Source organism: Kryptolebias marmoratus, linkage group LG9 (assembly GCF_001649575.2).
Source record: "Kryptolebias marmoratus isolate JLee-2015 linkage group LG9, ASM164957v2, whole genome shotgun sequence".
NCBI classification, from domain to species: Eukaryota; Metazoa; Chordata; class Actinopteri; order Cyprinodontiformes; family Rivulidae; genus Kryptolebias; species Kryptolebias marmoratus.
In genome coordinates, this window is record NC_051438.1 from 10351831 (window position 1) to 10377958 (window position 26128).

The window sequence follows — 26128 nt, forward strand, 5'->3', positions numbered from 1 at the left end:
TGAGGACAATCTGGCCCCACACTGATGACCATACACTCCATCTGGGGGTTAGTGCAGTCAAACAGGCAGGGGGATGGTGTGGTGGGGATGGACAGAATGACAATCCCCTTCGCCGATTAATTCGGAGAAATGCAGAGGGCGGGATCACACCAGAACTGTGATGGAAATAATCAAAAGAAGCAGCAAGCTGTACCCCCCCTCAAGAATTGCAATATGGTCACAGAGAGCATATGGCTATTCTCTATTTCTGTTACATCTTTGGCTCAACACCGTTCTTTAAAAAGAACAAAACAAACCAATCTAACTTATCTCCCCCACATTCTGCTCTAACCGTTGTTTGTTTGTTACTGTTGCTTGGTTTAATAGCACCATCCATACTGCGGCAGAGCCATCCACAACAACAACTGTCCCAGAGGAGCAGAGGAGAGGAGGGCTGCATCCCCCCTCCATGATCTCTCCCATGAGAACCAGCTCTCCTCCTCCGCCAGTCATCTCCTCCCCAGTATTTTCCTCCATCCCTGGTTTCTAGCGCCGGCCTTTATCGTTCCCGTACGGTAGATGCTACTGAATGATTGCGGTGATAAAGGAAAAGAGGAATAGATCAATGAATAAAGGCAAGGACAAACTAGACTTTTCCCCCTGTCTGTCTGTCTGTTCACCTCTCTGTCCGGACCCTTCCTCATTTGTCTCCCATTTTCCTTCCATCTCCTTCTCTCCATCACCCTCTCTTTGGTGCAGGATAGTAATCCCATTAGGATCAATATTCCAGGCGAGTGAGCATCCTTTCACTGCAGCAATTACAAACCTTTAGAGACATAAAGGAGAGCATTTCTTCACAGCTTAGACCATCAATCAACTATTTAGCTTCAGAGGCGAAGGATGTTGTGTCTGCGTGCGCGTTGAGTCTCTCTGTGTGTGTGTGTGCGCACATGTTGCTGAATCGTGCAGCAATTGTTCCGTCTGAAATGACTGTTGGGATTTTCGTCTTATATATATCCTATTATGGGTGCATGAATACATGAGAGAGCTTCTTAATGCGCACTTCCCATCTGACGGCGCAACAAGGCCCTATCGTCTCCCTGGTGAATGCAGCAAGTATTAGTATTGTCCACAGTGGGATTTCGCAGACAGGGCTAAGCTTGGATGTTTAGCAAGGGGTTAATATTTCATGCCTTCACATTATCTCCTCCGCACAATCCTGTCTTCCTCCATCCACTCTCCTGCACTTCCAGCTCGAAAATCCACGCTAGTTGCCTCTGCAGGAGTACTTCGTTGCCGTGCTCGTGTGACAAGCGTACCGTATATGCTAATTTAACAATCTTTGAACTAGATTCCTTGACAGCGGTGGAGCCTTCCTATGATTGTATTCCTCATAAAAACTGGGCTCTTGCTAACATAAATACCACTCTCTCTTTCCCCCGTTCTCCTCTGAACACCCCCTAACCCCCGACACACACACACACACGTTTTTTTTCTCCTGTTTCTAATGAGGTGGCATGACTGACAGCAATGGCGGGGGCATATCACTTCTCATCTTGTCAGCTCCGCGGCCACTTGTGCCCCTCAATGTCACAGGGGCTGCTCTTTGCCTCGAGGCCGCTGGCTTCCATCTTAGCCCCCTCCCCACACACACACACACACACACACACTCCTCCTCCGTCCCATCTGGCACGTTTTGCCCCAAGACAGAGGCTGCCCCAATCAGGTCACATCTGGAGGCATCCTCGGTCGCTGGCTCGGTACAGCGCACAGCAGCAATGAGAAAGCAACAGAAAGGAAAGACGCAATTCATTTAAGAGTTTTTTTATATACGTTCTCTGCAGCGAGAATTTAATCTGTGTCGGGTTTAGAATTTGTTAGAGGGTATAACAATTTAATCAGGTCTTTAGTGCAGAAAATAAAAGCCTCCATACAGTAGGTCTGATGCAGCTTACAGCAGAATTTGAAATGACAAACTTTAAAAAGTTAAAACCCACAGAAACACCAGAAAAGAAATGACAGATCCAAATGGCTCGCTATTTTCAGAGCTGCATCATAGCCTGTGGCTCACAGTGTCAAAATGATCGTTCTAATTCTTTGCCATGAAAAAATTCAATTAGACTATCATTAAACCGGGCTGATGATGAGGTTCTGTTTATCGTTAACTGCACATTATTCGATTCTTCATTTAACAGGCAGCGCCTCATTTACTGATGATCCATTTAACAAATGCTTCTTGAAAAAGTTTCTTTTGCCTGAAAATGTGGGAGGGAGTTTGAATGGACTTGTCAAAATCAAAGAAATTCAGCCTATGTTGTGTGATCTGTTTTGACACATTTACATACCAAATCTCCTTAGACCACAGGTGGACAACGTATTTTTCAAAGGGGAACTTTGAGATGGTTAATGGCATCAGAGGACCATGAATTTATGTGAAACAAGGGCACAGTGTGCTTCCTGCATCTATCACACACTCCCTCACATCCAAAATACACAAAGGAAGGATTGTGTTCCTCAGCATGACAAGATAAAGTTTGTTACATACATTGTAGATTGTTGAAGGCTTTCTATGAATATTATTTCAGGTAGATATACTGGAAATCCCTTTCAAGTATTTTTATTGCTCAGTGCCAAAAAAGGCAGGCAATCATGTAATAGCCTGTGTCTGTGTGGGTTAATTTGTCTGTCTGACTGTTGTATGGTAAAGTGATTGACACACTTTAATGAAACTCACAGAAAGTTCTCACTGAATGTTTGTTTATGATTGATTAACCCTAGCCAACACAAAAATGGCTTTAAATAAGTCAGTTTTATAATTAATGAGCTAAAACCTGGTGTGGTAGTATCTTAGAGTAATTCCACCAAATACTTTTAGTGCTAACAAGTGTGCAAGATCCTTGTTTAAAATTTTGACATGTAGAATGGCAGACACTGTGCATCTCTTAAAGAAATGCTAGTTTCAATAATTTTAAATTGTTATATTTTTGATGAGTATGTTAAGGACTATATTAAAATGGCTCAAGTGCTGCTTCTGACACTTTGGCCTTATTTTGTAGGCTCTAGGCACCTCAAGCCTATGGACACATGTAGAAAGCAATAATGGTTAACTTTTAAATGGCTCTGCAAAGTCCAGAGGTAAAAAAAGGAAAAAGAAGCCCAAAGCGAGCATGCATGTATGAAAGAGTCTTAGTGAAAGCAGCAGAAGGGGCTTGATAGCACTTGTGGTGGTGGATTAACTGTTACAGCCACAGCAGAAAGCTGTAGCAGGAGAGAGGAGGACTGAGTCTAAAGCCGAGCCCTCTTATTGTGAGGGATTTTTATTTCTCTTTTAACCAACAATAGAGCGGGGGAACAGATTGACTCCTATAGGGCCAACACTGTCTGTTCTTGTTTTCCCTTATTCCATTTATATAAATCTCTTAATTCTGCACCCATGAACGAAATCCACACTAGTCTGTGGTGCATTTAGAAAACCATCAAACCAAATTTGTCTTTTGCACCCCCGTCCGTTTTCGTGGATCTGTTTTCTTTGGCTTTCTCCTCTCATTTTCAAGCGTGCACATATTTTAACACAAAAATCCATGCACACATGCTGCAGGTCCACACAACAATCACCCGCTCATTCCTGTGAATACTCTGGAGATGGAGAAGACGGACTAACAAGGGAACGGGGCGGAGGAAAACAGAGTGCTGGAAGAAACAGGGCCGAGGACATGTTCCTCTGGAATCAAACTGTGCGTCTTCATCTTTCCTCATAGATCATCTCCCACAGGACGTCAGAACCAAAGACCTGCTGCGTCTGTTTACTCTGCGGCACAAGGGAGGAGACTAAATCAAACTCATTTCAGCAAAGAGAAATTATATCTCCTTTGATAGCACAGTGTGTGAAAGCAAAGTTTTCCCTAAATGCGGCCTCAATGAGCAGCAAACCCCTGCTCCCACGCTTTTAGGAACTAAAATTTTAACAGAAATTAACTTAACACTAGCTGGTGTACAGTCAAATATAGCAGAAGGAGGAGTAGACAGCAAAAAAGTGGTCCCAGTTAAGTGCAATAATTCAGGAATGACATTTTTGATTTTATCCAAACAATGTGGAAATTGAATAAACTGTGATAGCTTTCATCACAGCTTCAGAATGTGTTTACAGAGCCAAATGACAATAATTGTTATGGCCTTGGAAAAGGAAAAAAAAAAAAGGATAGATAACACTTCTTGGAGCGCAAACAATGGCATTAGAGTTTGTTTATCTCCTTGCACATTATTCCAATTATAATGTCAAGAGAATCAAGTCTGTGAATCAGCAATTTTCCATTTTGACAACCAGGCTGCAAGGCATATTATGAGAAGAAATAAATGCATTGAATTTCAAAAGAACTCAGTAATGCGGCTGCATTAGAGGCTGTGTTTGTGTGCTTTCTTTTTTTATTTTAAAGACGTTTTCCTGCTATTTGCTACATTTTAAGTGTGTGCATGTTGATGAATAGATACGTGCTGACAGTCTGGAAGCCTTCGTGAGACTCTGCATCTTTGTCAAACCGCAGGCGGACTGACTGATGAGGAGAAGAGCAGCAAAATGAGTGAAGAGGATCATGAATGGAAAAGAGGAGATGGAGGACAAACCGGATGGTGGGGATTTTGGAGGGATGGGGTTGAGAGTGGCATTTAAAGAAGAAGAAACAGGCTCAGAGACATAAACTGGGCTGTGATTGTGCTTGAGATGTGGTGACAGAGAGAGGGTGAAGAGGCGATGAGATCATAGATGTAAAAATGACCAAAGGGACGGAAGGGTGCTGACTCAAGCCATAAAAAAGAAGAAAAAATAAACAAAGACGAAGGTGTGTGAGTCGGTTTTTGTGTTGCTTGTGTGTACTAGTAGAAACAGGAGAAAAAAAGTGGCACACTGTAATAAGAAATGTGACCTATTGATTGGTTGCAGAAAGATGTAAGAGGTTAGGGGATGTGGGGGGCGTGGCAGCGGGACGAGACCACACAACAATATGGCCTTATGTTCTCCTCGGGGAATTAAAATGATCTCCATTTAATTTAGATTTAACCAACTGCCAACACATCTTTAACATCCCACCAAAGGCTTCTGACTTGGCGACAGATAAAATCTGACTGTTATATGATTATGATGTGTGGTTAAGGTAAACGCCTGAGGGCTGCAATGTGCTATTATGTGAAAAGTGTTAGACAGGGGTGGGAAGTGGGCTTCCCCAGATTGACAATCCAATTAAATGACTGTGGGTGTGCTAAGAGCAGCTGCAGACCTCTCAGGGAAACGACAAACAACACGAGCCTACAGAGACACTTGAATTTAGAAGTGCCTTTGTGTCAGTGGAGCCAGTCCTGCAAGAATCCTGCTGCACTACAATAAAAATATTAACTAAAACATTCCTGAAGAAGTGTGCCAACACTGCAACTGTCCAAAATTCCAGTGTGCATCAACTTTGATAAAAGCTCAAAATATTTTGTGCCTTACTTTTGTAATAATCTAAGCTGGTGGCGCTGATGTTTTAATGTATAAGTTGCAAAGGCGTGTAAAAAGAACCAAGATCAAAAGAAATGTTAAAGCTGCTGCCAGTGGCTTATTAGGATCACTGTGGTAACTACACATCTGTATCTCTTAAGGAGATAGAAAGAAATGCAGAGAAGAAAGTAAGTCCCAAACAATCACTGTGTAAAAACTATAAGTCACATACTTAAAAAAGATTCCTGAACTGTAAGTGTCAGAAGCATGTGGTCGTCACAACTGTCAATTTGTACATACTTATAGTGTTTTATGTAGAATATATGACAAGTTAAAAAACACTTCACTTCCATTTTTAAAGATAAAATTGTAAGCTTTTAACAGCTTAGAGTTTAGATGTGCACTGCAGTCTTGGGAGATTTTAAAGAAAACCACATATCCTATAGCCTTGAAAGACGCACTAAGTGAAAGAGGACAAAAATATCTACATTTTTATGTATAAGCTATATAAATAGTGTAAAGACTGTAGAAACAAAGAAGTTTGTTTGCCAGCTAGCTCAAAAGTGTGTGATATGTCCTTTTTAAGTCAAATATTTTGGAGTAAATTTTTCGAAATTCATAAAATTTAAAGTGTGGTTGTAAAAACCAATATAGATCTCAAAATGCTGGTTATGTTACGTAAAATTCAACCTCCTATAACCCGTTTAAACCTTGAATGATGTTTCTACTATGAAGTATGTCTGAGCCTTAAAGCTCTAAAGAGGACTGCTTTTTTCCAAAATCCCATTGTCGTGTATGTGGAAATAATTTGGAGGTTTTGGGGAATTTTGTCTTCGTCATACAATGAACTGCTATTAAAAGTGATACCACGTTATTCCCAACTCAGCTGCACATTTTAATGTATTCTTTGCATGGGGTTCTTAAAAGTGCAAGAGGAATAGCAATTTGAAAATTGTGACAGAATCAGAAGCATACAATGATAAAAAGGGTGCTTTTATGAATAGGAGCTGAGGTCCTTGATAAAACATGCATATTCTGCCATCTTTGCTCTTCCTTGCCATCGTATGTGAAACGTGAGAGTAGATCCAATGGGAGAACGGAAGAGGTTGATTTGACCTTATTGATAGTGTTTGACTCTCGGTACTGTCGATAACAGCAATAGCAGTCGTCCAGACGCTCACAAAGCTTCCTTGTAATGAGATCCTTCCCTCATGACCAACCTTGGCAGAGTTTCTGTGTTTGCAGGGGAGGAGTTCAGAGCAGCAGGTACACTGGGAGCCTATAGACAGACCAAACAATTCAAATGCCACACGGGTGATTGATTAGCTGACCGGATCTGGACTCCTGCGTCAATGAGATTGACCATGAAAGCGCATCATGAAAGGGAGGATGTCGGGCAGCGGGTGTGATGGACCAGAAAGGGCCGTTTGTATCAAATGCTTGACACTTGCTCAATAATTGATGAGATTGTTTGATATTTAGAGAAGGGAGGGGGTTAGAAAGTAAATGAATGACGCACGCTTAACCATGTCATCCTAATGTGTCTTAATTTCATTCAGTCCCTTACATCTTTTCTTATAAACCAATTATTGAGTTGCCATTCTATTCTAAAGAATCATAATTTTGGACACAAAATTTGTTTGATCTAACAGTTTTCCGGCCTATTTTCAGATGCTGCCAGCTCATTCATTTCCTCTTAGCTTTGGTACATAATGGATAATTCCATCTCTTTAGGCTTCAAACTGATTCATGTTTCATTTAGTGTGGCTGGATGTCTCTTCCACAATAACTATAAATAAGAGATGGATGTGTCCGCCATGATGTAACTCGCTGGTTGGCAGTGATGTTTTTAAGCCTTTAGGTAAGCACCTTTTTTTTTACAGCCAGAAGAGATGAGGAAGGGATGAGTTAATGCAATCATGTAAGTTTTAGTCATTGGGTGATTGAATGCACAGGCATTTTGGTCTTTAGCCCATGACACTGCCCCTTGGAAATCACAAAATGAGCAGAGCGATTTTAGACCAATTTGTCTGGTGGTGCCAGGCTGATGTTTCATGAGTTTAAAAGGGACATTAGTTCTCGATCGAACTGCCATCCAAAAGTGAACTGAAACATGACAAGAGGCCAAAGCGCAAGTATGTGTTTTATAATTTATAAGCTTAAAAAAGGAAGTTGGTTCAATGTGTAAATAGTGCAATTTGTCCCCTTATCTTGAAGTGAAATATATGAAAAATAAAATGGAGAAACGAAAATAATTACAAGTGCTTCCACATTTTACTCCAGTGCAGAAAATTAAGTGATGCACCTGTGGTTGGTACTGCTTAGTCTGTGAAAACAATTGTTTCTGTGGCTTTAAATCTTTTCAAAGGCTAAAAGAAATGCCTGATGATGTCAGTGTGTTTTGTCAGTTTTTGGAAAAACACAAAAGGCTATAAATGCGTAGCCTAAAGGAAGTGTTTGCTCATTTGGACGTGATCTGACTAACAGATGTTATCAAGCTGATTAACTTAATTATGGAATAGGATCAAGCACTCTTAGGGTTTGACCCTTTCTTTGTAAGAAAAAAAGCAAAAAGTCATCTACTGCATAGATTATATGATTTTTTTTTCATTTGTCTATAAATGTGATCCTAAATTGTTACATTGCCTATTTGTGCTTGCATATTACGGAGCCGATTTGTACCTGGTATTCAGCCATTTTACAAGAGCAGGAAAATTTGACACTGAATGTGATTTAAGGTCCTCCTGAAGTTTCACCATTCTTGTAATAAGATGAAGTCCTGGGGACTAAATATGTTAGGTGAGAGAAAGAACAGATTTTATTTGTTTAAAGCAGAATCAAGTGCATCCTTCATTGTTTCCTGTAAGCCTTATGTTGCACCACATATCCGGTATAATGTGCACGTGTTCCTCTTATCGGCGTTCCTCCCTTCCTTTGTTCCCTCTGCTATCTGCTTGGCAGCGACCAAACCGTGTCGACCAATTTACACGGAGACACATTGTCCCAAACGAGGCCCCATCCATGCAATCAAGGCTACCTGATGAGACCCCTGGAGAGATGAAGGGAAGGTCGACCAAGAAAAGAGGGATGGAGGGGAAAAATACATATATACAGACGTTGGAGAAGGAGGAAGATGAGGGTGGGAAACATGTGGCGAAAAACAATGAGGCAAAATCAGAAGATAAACGAGGCGCTATTTCAGTGGCAGGATTTATGTACTGTCAACATTACCCTCGCTATTAGGGGGAATCCAATTACTCTGCACCTCTCCTCTCTCTTTGGTGGGGAAGGAACAGGAAAGCTAAAGAGTGAAGGGTGCAAAATAAATGGACACGGAGCAAAGAAGAGAACCTCTGCATGATTATCATTCCTATTTCCAACACAAATTTGAAAATTAGGAGAAGGAGCAGAAGGAGGAAAGCAGAATGCACTTAAAAGCAAAGTAAAACAGACAGGAGGATGCAGGTTTCACACCGGTGCAGGATGAAAGAACAACACAGAGTAAAAAGAGATGACTGAAAGCTCCTGCACACATAGGAAAGTACGACGGAGAGGAGAAATTATGAAAGGGAGAGAGGAAAGGGCCGATTCGGAAAGACGGAAGCTCCCTCTAGATTTAACGGCGTGCAACTCCGCTTTTAAACGGCTGATAAATTATACATGAAGGATGCTGAGACAATAATTATGAGCTGTTTTAGTGCAGGGGAGCAGGATGAGAATGGACAGACAAATGGTGAAGGAGTAGAGGGCTGAAGTCAGCCAAAACATCAAGCAAAAAAGAAAAAGAAAAAGAAAATCTCTGGAGAACACTAGGACTGGAGGAATCAGTGCATAAACACAATATAATATTGAAGGCTGCACAGAGTCGGTAGTGATGGTTTAGTGACGATTTTACCCTGAACAGCAAAAACATGAGCGGCGGATTTCTTTTTAAATTCGTGCCCTCAGGTTAAAGCACCTGAAGCGGGGCCTTTTTGGAGTTTGGGCTTTTGTTTATGTGACCTAGCCTGGAGCACGATGATCATCACATTCACAGTTCTCTGTCAGTAAAATCTACTTGTCTTCCTTTCATCAGTGACATCCTTTCATGTAGCAGCGATATTCAACCTAAGTCTCCTAATAATTAATATAAATCTCTTTTAAACCTGCACCTCCTGGATAGATGGGAAACGTCAGCCCACATCTGGCACTATCACTTTATGCGTGTGTCAGTGTGGGAGTGTGTGTGTGTTGTGTGTGTGAGGGGTTTGAAATCTATAAATGAGCATGTGGGAAAAAGGGAGAGAAAATGTGATAAAAACAAATTGACAATCTAGCAAAAACAAAGAGATGACAGAAAATCAAACATCTCTTCCCGGCGCTTCGTCCATTCACGCTCACTTCAATGCTTGCCGCTCTTCAGGAAAGAGTGTGTACGAGTGTGTGTGCATTGTCATGAGCCCTTTATCTTGTTTTGCAGGGCTCATTCCAAGGCTGTATGGGAGCAGCCGGTGATCGCAGCAGTACTGTTGTGCCCTTAAGCACAGCCACTTAACCCGGGCTAACTCACTCACTCAATACGCTCAATACCCAGCCGGGTATAGACGGGGAAAACCACAACGGCATGCTGCTTAGCATAAAAGCTAAAAATAGGCACGGAGCCTCTTCGATGCAGTGTCCACACACTGAGTACTTATCATATCTGCTAATGCTAAAAGGCTGTTTATCAGTATTAGTGTTCATGTGTCTTTGATTGGTGGTTGATAGCTCGGGGCGCTGCCACACAGGGTGGCACCATCAGCTCTAAAGCAGATAGGGACTTAGCTCTAACCGCTTTCCTCGGTTTTGTGTACAAACACACACACACACACAAGAACACAAACACACACACAATAAAATGAAAGGTCAATTTCTTACCACACCACTGGTCTGCCCAAGAAACCTGAATTGATTGATTTGACTCAGTTTTACTGCAGGCTGAGGGAGAGAAAGAGGGAGTGGGAAACAGAGGAAAAAGGAAAAGAAAAAAGGGAAAAGGTTGACAGAGCAGATGATTGTGCAAACCATCTTCACGATCAAACAATTATTATTATTATTATTATTTTTTGGCTATTTCTGCTTTACAACCAAAGTGGTTAAAACAAAAAAAGGGTTGACAAGATTTTAGCATTCTGAAGGCAGAGCCAAGGATAGAATCTGCGGATCGAGAGGACTGCAAGGCCACATTGGAAATTAAGGCCCCATTCACACCGTAACGACAATTTGTGAATACACAAAAGTTTTTTTTTTATTGTTTCAGCCTTGCATCCACACAGAAACAGCATTTTAAGAGCCCCAAAACAGTATTTTATAAACTGAGTTCAAGAGTGAAAAAATCTTGAAAAGCCACCCATTTTTGTACGAACAGCCAAAACACAACATTTAAGAATGATGTTATAATAGCTCGACCCCAAATGTAACCTACAATCCAAAGCATGACAGATGTAGCAACAATAATAATGGCAAACTACATGCTCAGCTACAGCAAACCTGTATATATTGTATTATTACAGTGAACGAATAACGTTGATGAACAATCCTATTATTTTCACTTTAAATCATCTCAGGCCAAAAAAAGCTTTTATCACTTTTTTGAACATTCTCTGTCCATAGTGTTTGGACTAATGAACACCAGTAAACACTGTCCTGCACTTTTGCAGTCTTGTACTTTAAAATGACACAAAGAAGAAGTAGTAAAAATTCCACTTTAGTGTCAGTCCACAAAATGGATTTGGTTCGGTCAGCTTCGTATTTGGCATCTTTGTCTTTTCCTTCTTGTATTTACACTCATAATACAGTAGTACATATCTACACACATGCACACACACACCCACACACGCACACACATACATACATACATACATATATATATATATATATATATATATATATATATATATATATACATATATATATATAAATATTATACACACACACACACAACTAATTAAAGGTTCCTTTTCTATGTGCAAGCTTCATGTGCATGCGTCTCGTCTTGTTTTCTGTTTTCATAGTTTTGAGGCAGTGTTACAGCACCACATACAAGTCTGGCATAGCTACAAAAGTGCTACTGTTTTTTTTAAGGATGTTTTTGAAATAAAGTCAAATAAAAAGATGATTTTGAAAAAATAAAAAAATCAGAACAGTGTTTTTGTGTGGACAAGGCCTAAATGATTGTCTCAGGTAAACAGAGTTTCAACACCCAAGTAGAGACATGCATCAACTTCCATGAAGTATTTGATTTCTGGGATAGCAGGTATGGTAAAGGTTTTGCCACAGATCACAAATAACTGTGGCATTTTTATCAAAAGGTGTATTTGTCATTTCTGCTGTAAAATCTAAAAGAACAATGATTCTGTCATCGTCTGTTATCGGCACGCACCAACACCTACACACCTTGTTGCGAAGCTGGCACGATCGAGGTGCGTTAGGAGAGGTGCAATCGGATCACTCTATTCCAGTCATGGCGTCGGAGGGGAGGAAGATTTTGTGTGAACAGATGGTGTTTACCTAGTAGCAGGTTGGTTGGATCACCTAACTAACCCCCTCCTCTGTCGGCCATACCATTTTAGCATCACCGACTTTTCGGTAAACACACTGTATGTGAACATTCTGATAGAATACTGCACGCACTTCAGGCAAAAAAAAAGAAAATCCAGACATACGCACCATTCCTTTCATCTGAATGAGGGGCGATAAGGCACCAAGCGGCTGTTGGGGGAAAGGATAGAGATAAACGAGGGGTGACGAAATGAGAGGGAAAGAGAGCAGCTACAGAGGGAGCGACAGAGATAGAGAGATTGAGGGAGAGGAGTGGAGGAGAGGAGAATTGGGCCATTGGTGTTATTTTTTTCTGGTCTGTAGTTATGTAGGTCACTTTTTTCCTTCGACGCGAGTGTGGGGAATTTGTAAATCTGACATAACAAGGAATTTGGCCTGCAGTGATGCTTCTGATGAGGCTCTGTCTTTCTTGGCCATTTTTGTTGCACCATTGCACAGCTGGCAGAATTCTGCCTTACCTGCTGATTTCATGACTCAAGGTGGGGTGAGGAAGGACGGGAGGATGAGCAATGTGTGGAGGAGGGTGAAAAGAAAAAAAAGAAGAATATTTGAATGAAATTAAGAATTCCCATCCAAAAAAAAAGGCTAATTCTAAAAGACTTAAATTTCTTGATGGGTGCAGAATTTCAGGGTATACGAAGGATGTTTAATACATCATACCTGCTTTCCTTCACAGACTTTTAAATTTTTTTCTAGGGGTTGAGGTCAGACGTAAAATAAAAATGACCTATTCCATCAATAATTCACCTGTAGCTTTGCTCCAAACCAAAAGAAAAAACAAAAAAACAAAAAACAAATAAAAAAACGAGAAACTTCCCGTCATGTCAGTCTTGATATATCAAAAAATGTGCTCATATATGCAAGTCCAGAAACACACACTCACACACACACACACACAGAGGGGCAGACAGCACCGTGTATGAGGTCTGGCAGTGCTCTCCAAGGACCATCTTGTGTTGCTAAAATAAGGCTGTGTCTGGAAAGAGGTGGATTCCCCATGAGTAGGGCACCAAAGAGCACTAAAAGCTAAGTGGAGATGAAAAAAAAGCCTCTAGAACTGGAGGGAGAGTGAGAGGATGAAGGTGAAGGGCACGAGAGCAACGGAAACAAAATCAAGGACGGAAGGCAAAGTCATAAAAGCAATAAACAACATAAAAACATAATTCTAAGTCTAATAACGCACCACATTTTAGAATACTGTAGAGTTTATCTGTTTAATAAAATAAAAATGTTAGTATAGAATCCACTTCTTATAATTTATCATATCATGACATTAACTATCAACATCATATGCATGATGATAAATGACTATAACTAAATTAAATATGGATATGTGTCGACATGATGGATAAGAAGATGAAATATTAAAACTACTGCAAGCTTGTGAAACCACATGTAAATGTCAGCAAAAACAAATCAGAAGCTCTTATAACAACCTGCAATCCTCAAACTACTTTAGCACCAAAATTATGAGGTTATCAAGCATGTTTGATGATCCCATTACGTTGGAAGTCATTAATCATGCAAAAGCACCATCAATTAAAAGGTTATGTTGCTCCCAAACTAATAGATTAGGGTGGTGCAATAGTTTTTTTTTTGTTTTTCAGAGGGCCAGTTTGAGTTAGTTAATGGGATTGAAGGGGTAAGAATTAAACTTAAACACAAGCAAAGGATGCTACATTCATTTATTGTATAAAAAAAAAAAAATCACATTATCTGCAAAAATACACAATAAAAGGCTTGATGTTTTTCGCATGACATGTTGCCTCTTAGTCTATCTTTATTGATTTATGTTAAATTAAAGTCAAACAGTACTATCTTAGCATGCTAAACATACTACCAGAGAACTAACATTTTTTTTGTTAAAAATGCAACATTTAGAGACGTTTAAAAAAAAAAAGTTATTTTTTTAAGGTCAAAGGTCATGCTGATAAAAAAAAAAGAAGGAATGAAATTTAAGCCTATTTTAGTCAAAAACTGACACAGTCCACTATGTTGTTACCTGCTAAAAAGCCTAATAATCCTTGTTATGAAAGAGTTATTTTAAGTTGTTTAATTTTTATTTGTAAAATTTTGAGGGCTGGACTGATACGGCCCAAGGCCCACTTCTGCTCAGATTTTTTCTTTGGTCTATGTTTGAAATAAAGCAGTGTGTGTGTTTGTATGTGGGGGAAATGCTGTAAAAAGCCACTCAAACACTAAAATTAAAAAATGAACTCAGAGAATTTTAGAAGTAAATTTTTGAAGGTTATGAGCTGGGTCTTTATAACATTTTCAGTGTAAACACACTTTTCCTTTTCACTGGCAGAGTTTGTGAGTGCCTATGAAGGCTGAATGTAGGTATTGTTGTGATTTTATTCTCCAATCTTTCTTCATTTGAAAGTAACAATGCTCAATCAATGAAATGAATACAAACACAAACTTTCACAATATTTTAGACGTTTTTGGTGTGGGAAAATCCCGTTTCTCAGACAAAATACATCATATATTATTAAGCAGTACTACATATGCATAAATATGCATATAGTAGGATGAATGTAGCACGCTCAGTCTAATGCTTTACAACGTGCAGGAGAAGCCGTGGAAACACACAGAACAAGGGTGTTACACTGGCAACATGGCTAAAAGCTTTTTACTCTCTTCTCCTGCCTCTCCTTCTGTTTTTTCGTGTCTCTCTCCATCTTTCTTTTGCCTGTGAGCCTCCACATCCCTCATTCTCTCCCTCTCCTCTGTCTCTCCATCTGTGCCTGAGCGTAGGTACATTTCTTCTCCATTAGCTGTTTTTGTTGCTGTACCAGGGGACACCACAGGGAGGTCTGAAGACATGAGTAAGAAAGAGGAGTGATAGAAAATAACATGCAGCATGTTTTCCTCATACCTGCTTTGGTAAAAACAACAACAAAAAAAAAAAACACGCCAAAAAAAATTGCAGGGTTTGGGGGAGATTGTGAGGCAAACAAGAGCCAAAAGAAGCAGAAAAAGGAAGGAAATAATAGCTTAGCAAATTGGCAGCTCCGCAGCACCGTCTTTAAGTGGGATTGTTTTTGTGTATTTGTAATCTTTTTTATGCATGTGTGCATGTATCTACTTCTTTAAGAAAACATGAGGCGTTTGTGGGCTGGCTGCTGGCTGAGGATGGAGAACCTTGAAAAAAAAAAAAACATAGCTGCTTTAAGTCCCACTTGAAAAATGAACCCACCTCTGACAGGTTTCATTTAGCCATCACTCTTGTGTTGTGTTTTGATTTCCCCACTTTATTTATTCCGCAGCACATTTGCACATTGCTCTTGTTTTGAATGAAAGTCAGCTTTGCAGGCTCTGGAAAAGAGGGTTTGGAATTTGTGCAGCTTTGAATATCAGCTAACACATGAGAAGGAGGAGCGACCGTGGCCCCACAAAATGAGCATTGACAGATTGTGCAAGATCTTTGTTTAAAATCTTGCTGTGAACTATTTAGAGTCAACTCTGTCTGTTTGCAAAATCTCTCACAAACCATTGGACGAATTTTAATGAAGCTTTCAGGAAATATTCATTGGAAATGCATCTAAAGCTGATTAACTTTTGCAGCCAATTCAAATCAAAATTGCTGCCACAGCCAACTGACCTTAGAAAACAAAAAACAGCTGTAACTCATTTTTATTAAGTTAATTTTACAGAAACTGAGCTAAAATTTGGTGTGACTGTAGCTGAGAGTCATTCACAGCACAAGCTCCAAGTGCTCCTCGTTGAGTAAATCTTTGATTAAAACTTTACTTTATTTGTTGGAGTCAACTATGTTTGTCTCTTAGCAAAATATCTCCTGACCCACTGGACAGATTTTAATGAAACTCTCAGAAAGTAATCACTGAATGGACATCTGAAACTCATTAACATTTGGAGTCAACCCAATTCAAGATTGCTGACACAGCTAATCAACAGTAGTTAAATTGCTAAATTTTACTCAGTTTTACAGATACTGAACTAAAATTGGATCTGGTAGTAGCTGAGAGTCATTCACAACACATCTCACATTGCATGAGATTACACATAAGGTTATTTTTAATGTTTAACCAATATGGCTACAACTACATAATTTCTCCTAGTCTAAAACTCTGAATGATAGCAATGCTGGGTCTTTTATTTATTTTTTTTTAAATCAACCAGATTGCAGTTCCCATGTTTGGCTTTTTGTTCAGTAAATTTGCTCTTCGTCATCCTCCCTAAAAAGGCAAGACACACATCTGTAGCAGAGCCTCTTCTGGAGAAATCGCAAGCATTGTTTGTTAGGCAAAGCTGCAGTAAACTCTGGAGCTGCAGTTGTGTTTAAATCCAGCGTCAGATCTGACAGCTCAGGTTTTATCTGAAGATATTCTGCAGGGGTGGCTTTGATACAGCTGATTTAGATAAGTAACTAAAAATGAAGGACTCATAGGTTATTACCTCCACCAAGGAGGTTGTTGTTGGAAGTGTTGGTTGGTTGGTCTGTCTGTCTGTCTGTTTGTCTTTCTTTGAGCAAGATCTAGGCAGCTTGTAACAATAAAAATAACAACTTGGGGTACTGACAGGGAGGCTTAGTCCCTCCTTCCATATTACTGATGAGAAGTTTCACAACAAGCTTCTCATGCATGAGTAGAAACTTTTTTAACAAATGAACATGTTTTCTTCAAGTTTTATGACCATACTGAGAACATCCTGAAAGGTTGTCTCCATCATGAGTCATTTAAACTTTACAGACACTGTTTACACAGAAAATTAGTTTTCTTTTGGCAAAAACACACAGTCCACATGGGATCACTGACTTTCTAAAACAATGTCTTTCTTTTTAAACATGGCATCATTTCCAGAAATGTTTTCATCTAAACAGAAACACAGATAACTTTTTTTATAAGTAATCTTGTGAACAGACAAACCAACCAACTAACCAACACTACTAAAAACATAAACTCCTTGGCAGAGGTAAAAAACCTGCAAAGCCGCATTAGCTATGCCAGACAGCGAAAAAACACCGAAAAAAAAAAAAATCCCCAAAACAGAAAAGAAGATTGGGAGAAGATGCTCCAAACTATAAACACACAAAGAAAAAAATTAGGGTGGTGAGTACAAGAGCAAAAATAATGAACCATTTCAGGGACTCTATCCAATGAAGAACAGCTGGAGTGGAGGAAAGTGTTTTTCTTATATTATATTCAAAAGATTCAGGGTAGATTATTTATACACAAGTAACGGTCTTTTAAAACTATTCTCATTTCCAATGTTTTTTAAATGCATACTTCATGTATATTGTTGAACCTTTTCTGTAGTGTTCCCTTTAGTATTGTTGACAACGAATAAAGTGATGAAAACCATTTTTGCCTTTAATTATTTAATTTAATGGAGTTGAATTGGGGTTTGGCTTTGCCAGTTGCTCAAGTTGAACAACTGCTTAGTTGAGCAACTCGGGTCTGCAACACAAACGCAAACATGTAATTTGTCATCACTGGGGTCATAGGTTAGAGGTGGATCTTTGACATCATAATTTTGAAAAGGCTGTTTAGGCTGCTACACGGGAAGACAACTCTGTTCTCACTCTGCAATTCAGATTTGAAAAATAAAAAATACAGTTTAAGGGCTCCTGAAAAATGCCATTCCTGTCTGAATGGGGCCCTAGTCCTAATGAAAACGGTAATTTGTCATCCCAATAACACCCTTTTTTTCCAAGACGTTGCAGCAGCCACGAAAGTCATCTCCTTTTTAGTTAGCTATTCTAATTGAGCCGGCAATGGAAATAAAACAACCAAACGTTGTCTCTGGTGCCGATGCTGGCTGGGTAATAATCTTTCTGTGTCCCCAGAGTGACGTTTTAATCTCACCCAGTCAATGACTGAGCGAGGTACGATCACATCGCGGGCATTGATGGAGAGAAGGAAAAACATAACCTGGCTGTAAACAGCCTCAACCTGTTCAGACTGAGCGCTCTCTATGTCTGCAGAGATAGGGATGAGACAAAGTGAAGTTTGTTTGAGGAAGGGCATCCCTCCGACTGTCTCCTCTGCCTTTGGTTTCTCTCTGCAGTCCCAGTTTCCCTGCGAGCCACTGTATGTTTGAGTGGGTGAAACACTGCCACAGTCCCCACAGCCTCCCGTGAGACACTACTTCAAACAGACTGGAGAAGCACTGCCAACGGTTCACTCACTGGATGCTCGTGTATTTATGTGCGAGTATCGGGTCCATACGCGCTGATGCTCTCTGTGTCTCCGTTTGCTTTCATCTCCTCCTGCAGTGTGTTTAAATTCTTAAAATTACATATGCATAGATGTGAAAAAAAAAGTCATCAAAGGGAAGCTGGTTAGTTCAAACACGGTTTCTCTAGTTCATAAACACACATGACACTTCCACAGAAGCACACAATCACAGTCAGACATAATTAAACAAATCCATGATGTCTGCAGTTTAAGCGTGAAGGCCTCCCTGCTGCGAGAGACATATTAAAACCAGGATTAGGCCAAAACAATTACGTAAAGCTACAGATCCATACCCCCCCGGATGCTTATGTGTGTGTGTGCACATGTGTGAGATTGTCTCCATCACCTCGTGTGGGCTCCAAATGGGGAGCATGGGTTCCTTTGCCCACATTGCTCTTATGTCTCATGTTTTATTTAACACTTGGCAATTGTTGATGAGCAAAGGCAGTGGGGACCTTGAAGCAGTTCGCCGCACTAAATAAAAACCACTTTGAACAGCGCAATGGCAATGACTCAAGCCTCATTATGTTTGAATATGTGGCGTTATGTTCAGTAACAGTGATTTGTGCAGTTAACAATGTTAAGAGCTCCATCAAAAAGAGCAAAGGCAGATCGGCTGACACTAACACACAAAGGTGGAGGAATGATTTGCTCCTATTACGGGTTTAGAAAATTTGATATTTTGTGCTCCAACCCCATCCTCCACTCCCCTGTTCCTCTTTTCACACAATGAGTCATGAGTGGGAAAAAAAAATATTATGACTTGCTAATGAATGATTAAATATCCTCATCCCAGGATGCATCACTAACTGCATGTGCAGTATTAAATCAAGAGAACTCTCAAATCATTTTGAGCTCGCTTGTTTGCTCTTCCTCTATAATTATGGAGTCATATGTGCTTAAGAAATGAATTGCTAAAGGCTTGAAAGGTCAACTTGTGAAAATATATGTATTTTTAGTTAAAAAGAAGACTTTAAAACTGGATTTTAATTTGCTTTCCTCACACTAGCTCATAATGTAAAACAGATTTAAACGGTCAATTAATCAGCAAATATGTGAATTGAGGAAAAAATGTTCACCATCAAATAAGTAAAGACACAGAAGATCCCAAAAGCTACGACACAAATAAAAGTATTTTTAGTATGTTTTAAAATTTTTGGTCGTAACATGATAAATTTAGGAAGAATCTTAAAAGAATGATAGAATTGTTTTTTTTTCTATCCTTATAACTTCAAACCCAAGATAAATACATAGGTTTGGTCAAAATACTGTGTTAAATACAATCTAGTTAGTATAAACAGAGAAGAAAATATCAAGACAAAAAATTGACAGCACTTAGAATTAGGGCTGCCAACTTTAAGTCATCATAACCAGCTACCAAAAACAAAACAACAACAAAAAAAACCCATGCATTTTACTCTTTATAGATTGAGTTTCATTTTTTGTTATGGGTACATTAAGTAAAATAATAAGTACATTTGATTAGTATTACATGCAGACATGTCAGGGTGATATTCCCAGGTGAGAAGACTAAAGCAGGTGAGGTAAAATATGAACCCAGAACAGGAGGTGTACCCATTGGAAGCTGAGACAAATTAAAATAATTGTTGACTGATCCACTAATTGAAAAACCAATTAGTCGACTACCAAAGTAATTATTAGTTGCAGTCCTATTTAGAATTATTTATTCTGGTAAAAAAAAATAAAAATAAAATAAAAAGTCTACTCAGCGTGTTGCATAAATGCACGGCAACTTTGATCTGAATCAATACCAGATGTGTTAAATAACGCACACTGAACTCAAGTTATTTCAGAGTGCTAAAAAATGTACAAAAGGTAATTTAAACTGTTTTTTTTCCTAACAATAAATCCAATATATATTCTCCTATATACAAATTTCCAAGAGATCAGTAGGCTATTTTAAACACAACTTTGGCTTTTCTTCTTTTTCCTTAAATCCATCCATCCATCCATCCATCCATCCATCCATCCATCCATCCATCCATCCATCCATCCATCCATCCATCCATCCATCCATCCATCCATCCATCCATCCATCCATCCATCCATCCATCCATCCATCCATCCATCCATCCATCCATCCATCCATCCATCCATCCGAACCTTTCTCTGTTGCTCCATTTCCTCCTCCAGAAGAAGTGGTAAATCTACCTGCTGGATAATCCTGCATTACACCCTTAATCCCCTCCACATGTTCACACACACAGAGTACACACACACACACACACACACACACACACACCACCTTTCACATGCACACACATTTTTGAACAATCAGTGCCATTAATAGTAGAGTTGTACACAACTAGATGAAAACTAAATTACTGTTGTGGTAAAAAATAAAAACTAACAGCACATGTGACAGGTGTAGTCACTATTCTCAAACTTCTGATTGTATTTTTGGTAATAAAGACAAACTGCGATGGTTCCCTCTGCTCCAACACTCACAGATTGGAAAAAAAGTGTTTCAGCCACGGGAGGGCTTGAAATGAGAACAAGAAAATTAAGTAGAGACGTCCAAATGCACAGTTGGAGGCATATGTGCGTGTGTGTGCTGATGCTACTGGTAAGCAGAGGGCAAAAGGTAGGAAAAAGTGAGAGCGATAGGCAATAAACCCAGTGTGAGCGATATAGAAGGAGCACTGGGTGAGAGATAGGCAGACAGAGCAGAGTGGAGAGGAGAGTTTGGTGATCTCTGAGCAGTGGTTGTCATTAAGATGTGGCTCCGGGGTCCGGCCTGTTGGCATTGATTTGTTTAAGATCCAAAGCTCAGCCATCAACAAGCTTGGCAAGTGTCCGTCAAAGCTGAGAGCTGCACACACACCGCACATCAGTCTGTCTACGCACACAAAACAGTTTCATAACAAATACAGATTCCATCACAAAAGCTAACATTCAAAAGAAATGCAATGAAAAATCTGACATCTTCAACACCCGAGTCTAGGTCTGCCTTCACTTACTCTAAGCCTGCTCCAGTGCACTAAAGCATCTGTGCATGTGTGTGTGTGCTTCCAGCTGAAGAGCCAATGAATGGAAGCCATAGTCAATCAATAGCAATCTACGAGCAGCCCTCACAATGCTAATGGAACCGTGCAATAGCTGGCATTTGGCCAGTGCTGTCACTGCAGCATCACTCTGAAAGCAAACACATAACACTGAAAAAAAGGCTTGACAGACAAGAGTTGAGCTTCCCAATGTGTGTGTAAAATATGAGACACACACACAGGGAGATGAATGTGTTGTGTGACATTATTTAGGTGATCAGGAATGATGGATGGGATCATTTCGCTGCCCCCTTTAGCCCTGCTGCACGGACCATCTCCCCTTGTCTCCCCCTTGAGCACTGGTCATTAGTAACAAACACACACACACATACACACAAACAAACACATGCAGACTGAGTTTCACTTTGTCATCATGCCTAAGGCAAGGTCTCAGTCTCTTTTCTCCTCAAAACTCACCTTTGGTTCAGACTGACAGCTGTAGAAGCCGCGTACTGAACTTGGGTGTTTATGGACACAAACATGTTGTAAAAACAGATTAAAGCTACAACTGCAGAGGTAAAAAAAAGAAAAAGAAGAAGAAGAAAAAAGCCTTAGGTATCTAATTGAGCTACATTCTTGTGTAATGGCTTGTTTGTGTAGCACGACCACATTGACCTTTACGAGTCTTTTCAAAGTCTTCAGATCCGAGTGAAAAAAAACAAAAAAACAGTCGTATCTAATGAGTAATTCCCTTCTGAGCTGTAAATAGGCCTACGCTGTGACTCAATGCCGAAATGGAAGCCCCTGATGTTTCTCCGTTTAATCAACTCCTCATGGAAGTGAGAACATTACCTCGATTTAATTGAGGAAAAAGTGACAAAACATTTTAGCTGAGGTTGTCATCCACCTCACAAAATTGATGGACTGCTAATGTATCTCTTTCGGATGAGCCGTTTTAGTGTGTTCATCAAAGTAATTCAAAAGTAATAAAACTAACTCTGCGACACATTACTTTCTGCATGAGGACGAGCTTCAAGTCCTTTCTTGTGATTTAAATCGCTCATAATCGATAATATTTTTCTTGAAGATGGATGTGACAGCAGGGCCCCAGAGAGATATTACTGTAAGAAAATGTACCCGAACTTTTCTTTTGCATTTATACTATCAGGATTTGTTCATTAAACTCGTCCTACACAAGCAGAAAATCCCCTTTACTGGGATTCACTTCTGTATGGTATGCCATGACACTAGAAAGGAGAAGACAGAATTGCACAAGGACACCTCCTCCACACTTATGAGCACTGTCATTTCCACTAAATCTTCAAAGAAAAACGTCCTCTCTGCGCGTGTGAAACAATCCTGCATTTGACCTATTTTTGGCTGCAGAGACAGGAAAGCAAACAACCCGACTGTCTTCGGCAGAGGAGCGACTCTTTGAAACTGCTCGATGCGACTTTCTGACGCATCAGGCATTGTCCTCAACCCAATCGCTTTAAAATCGGTTTCACATCTGTCGCGACGTGACAGCCAGGGAGGCAGCCCATAGCTGGCAGGGTGGAGTGACTCACACTCGGGGCTCCGAGGAGAGAGGTAGTCTCTCCTCCTTTTTAATGTTAATAACACAGACGTGTGGAGAGAAAAGCGTTTAGGAGAAAGAGAGGAAAAGAATTGCGAGGGAGAACAAAAGGAAAGGTGAGGAGTTCAGAAAGCTGGAGTCTCCGTGCTTTTGGGGAGAAGGATATTAAAGATGAAGGAAGGTGCGTGGACGAGAGGGAGCAGAAGCTACGAGATAGCGAAAGAGAAGGAATACATTAGATAAGTCATGGAATGAAATGCAGAATGGTTAGTCGAGTTTGGGGTTTACAAACAGCGGTGTGATGAGTCAATGAGTCACGGTTGTCGCTGCCGCACGAGAAGCTATAATGAGGCTGTGCAGATGAACGATTGCATCTCTTCAACTAAAACTCCTTTCCAGCAGAAACACGGGGATCAATTCGTCACTTCAGCCTGACTGTAATCGTGACACTTTCATCTGTCTCGTAGTTAGCTTTGGCACGGATCGATCACTTAGAGCGCCAGTGTTGCATATCTAACAAATGGCCTAATGCTGCATCCAACAAACGCCGCGCTACTGTGGATATGATGGTTCACTCCCTTGAAGGGAAAATTAAAAGGTGAATGAGGATGATGAATACCCATATAAAGATATTACTCTTCCATATTAATATGTGGCGCCAAAAGAGCGAAAGGATTGAAATTAACAGCTTTTGTTTTGTTTCTCTTTTGATAAATGGGCTTCTTAAATGAGAGCAGAGGATGAGAGGACAATGAGGCAGTGTCAGGTGTGGATGGAGGGATTGTTAGAGATACAGTATGGGAGGAGTGGGATGTGTTGTGGTGTAGGTGACACACATGGCGACGCCACATGCAGATGGCACACATGGATGAGCAGCCAGGGTAGCGAAGCATAAAAGCAGCCAGCTCGCTGATCAGACACATCCACACACACACATACACACACAAACACTCAAAATGCATGCTGAGAACACCAGTTAGCTTGCCAGCCCTTTACTCACCCAAATCACCACTGTGAAAATTAATACCTTCAACCCTCCATACAAAAAACAACAGTGTGCTGATGCACATCTCTACTCTAGAAATCAATAAATGCATTAAATATTTACATAGGAAAATGCATCTTTCAAATATGTGAGGAAAATCTTTGAAACATTTTGCTTTTAAAGATCGCTCAACACAAAAGAAAAAAAACAACAACAACAAAAAAAAAAACACTTTAGGACAGTTAGGTCAAACTCAGTTTTTTTGGGGGAGCCAAAATTAAAAACTTGGTCTAGGTCAGGGGCCACTCTCAGTTTTTTCAATTTGGAATGAAGGGGAGCCTATGGCTACACACTGGAAATATAAATGACTTTTTCTTAGGACATATTCTGTAGAATTTAGAACAAAAATACTTTTTGAGTAAAAAAAAAAACAACAACAAAAAACCAAAAAAAAACCCAAAAAGGAAACACATCAGTAGCATTAATTAGCGCCTGCCACTGAAGCCGAAAGGCAATAATGTTTTGGCCCGTGGCTGTGCGCGTATGTGTGCGTGTGTCTGTGTGTACCATTAGCAAAAATTCTCACGAACCACTGAACAGATTTTGATGAAACTTTCATAAAGTAATCATTGGTTGTATATCTATAACTGATTAACTTTTAGACTCAACCCAATTCAAGATGGTCACCACAGACAATTGATCTTAGAAAACACAAAAATGGCTTTAACACAGCCATCTTTATAGATACTGAGCTAAAATCTGTTGTGGTAGTAGCTGTGAATGGTCCCCAACACATACTTCAAGCACAGTGTATTGCATAACATCTTTGCCTAAAACCTTGGGATTAATTGTTGAAAACAACCCTGTCTGTCTGTTTGCCAAATATTTCAGAAACCATCAAACAGATTTCAGTGAAACTCTCAGAAAGTAATCACTGGCTGTACATCTACAAGTAATTAACTTTTGAAGTCAACCCAATTCAAGATGGCAGCCACAGCTGACTGGCCTTAGCCTACACAAAAATGACTAACTCATAAAATCTTGCAGATATTGGTCTAAAGTTTGGTGTGGAGAGTCATTCACAACATGTGCTATCAGATCATGCAATATGCCATGAGAAATCAGAAGATGTTGCCCGTAACGTGATTTTCAAGGTTTGACCACATTGGCTACAGCTCTGCCATTTTTCATCATAAAAGAACTTTAGTCTAAAACTCTGAAACAATGAAAGGTGGCAGGCGATATGCATTCTTTCAAGGAATGCTTGGCCTATAATTTCCTAAGTTTTGAAATCTCAGTAGATAGTGATCTGTTAATTCTTAGTAATCAATTTTTCATAACCCATCAAATGAGCCAAAAAAACAAAACAAAACTGAATAAAAATGTAAACATACAGCTACTATTGTATGCTATGCTGCTGTGATGCACTCAAGCCAGATACCTGTCATCTTTCCTTGTCTGGATAGTGAAATGGTCTCTTTTGGACATTCCGTTGCTCTTTTTCCATCAAACCAATAAAGAAATGCTAATCATCTCAGCTTCACAGTTGGCTAACTGCCGTGTGAAATCTGTATGAACTATTCTACATTTTTTAAAGCCAAATAAGAAGCAATAGTGATATAATCCATCAGGGATTGACGAACCAGTTCTGATACGTTTAAAATATTATCTTGTGGGCCAGACAAAACTGTAAAAAGGGCTGTAACTGGCCCGCAGGCCTTCAGTTTGACTTGTGATGATATGATATTAATAGTGCCCGTTGCTTTATCTTAACAATTTATTTTCCTTTTCCATTTACTTTTCTTCAAAACTTGCAGACTGAGATTGAGCCAGCTGACTGCTTTTCCATCAGCGAGTCACAAACACATAAGTGCTTACCTGATGAGAGACGGGATAGATTGAACTCTACAAAACACCCCCCTCCCCCTCCCCCTAACCGTTCCACGATTTCAAACATGCACAAACAAATTGCACACTGACGCTCGGGCGCTGACGGCCGCTGACGGCCGCTTGCACAATAAAACATGGCGCGTTGGGGAGGACACAGAGAGGCTGAAAGCAATCTTCCGACCGACCTTGAGTAAGGGAGGACAAAACGCCTGGTGATGGGAGGAGGAGGAGGAGGGGGAAAAAAAAGAAACCAATGTGAAGAAAAGGAGTGAAATACATAATCTATCTCCCCTGGTGGAGGCAAACAAACGCTTTCGCCGCGACTGAGGACACATCGCCCTCACACATTGGCGCGCACAAAACTCGTACACGTGTTTGAGACTTAAAGAAGACAGAATGGAAAACTGAAAGCATTTTTTCGTAAAGCAGGATGGAGACGAAACG

The 26128-nt window shown here is 40.1% G+C and overlaps 1 protein-coding gene across 9 annotated transcripts in view; it reads right to left on the reverse strand.

The window, feature by feature from the left end:
* Positions 1-26128, reverse strand: part of tenm2 (teneurin transmembrane protein 2) — a 253742-nt gene that overhangs the window by 96415 nt on the left and 131199 nt on the right. For 5 of the 9 annotated variants that reach the window (XM_037977338.1, XM_037977341.1, XM_037977339.1 and 2 more), the window contains one exon: positions 10346-10405. The exons of the other annotated variants lie outside the window; for them this stretch is intronic. In XM_037977338.1, coding sequence (XP_037833266.1) covers positions 10346-10405 — 60 coding nt within the window. The remainder of the gene's footprint in view (positions 1-10345; positions 10406-26128) is intronic. 9 annotated transcript variants of the gene reach the window in all.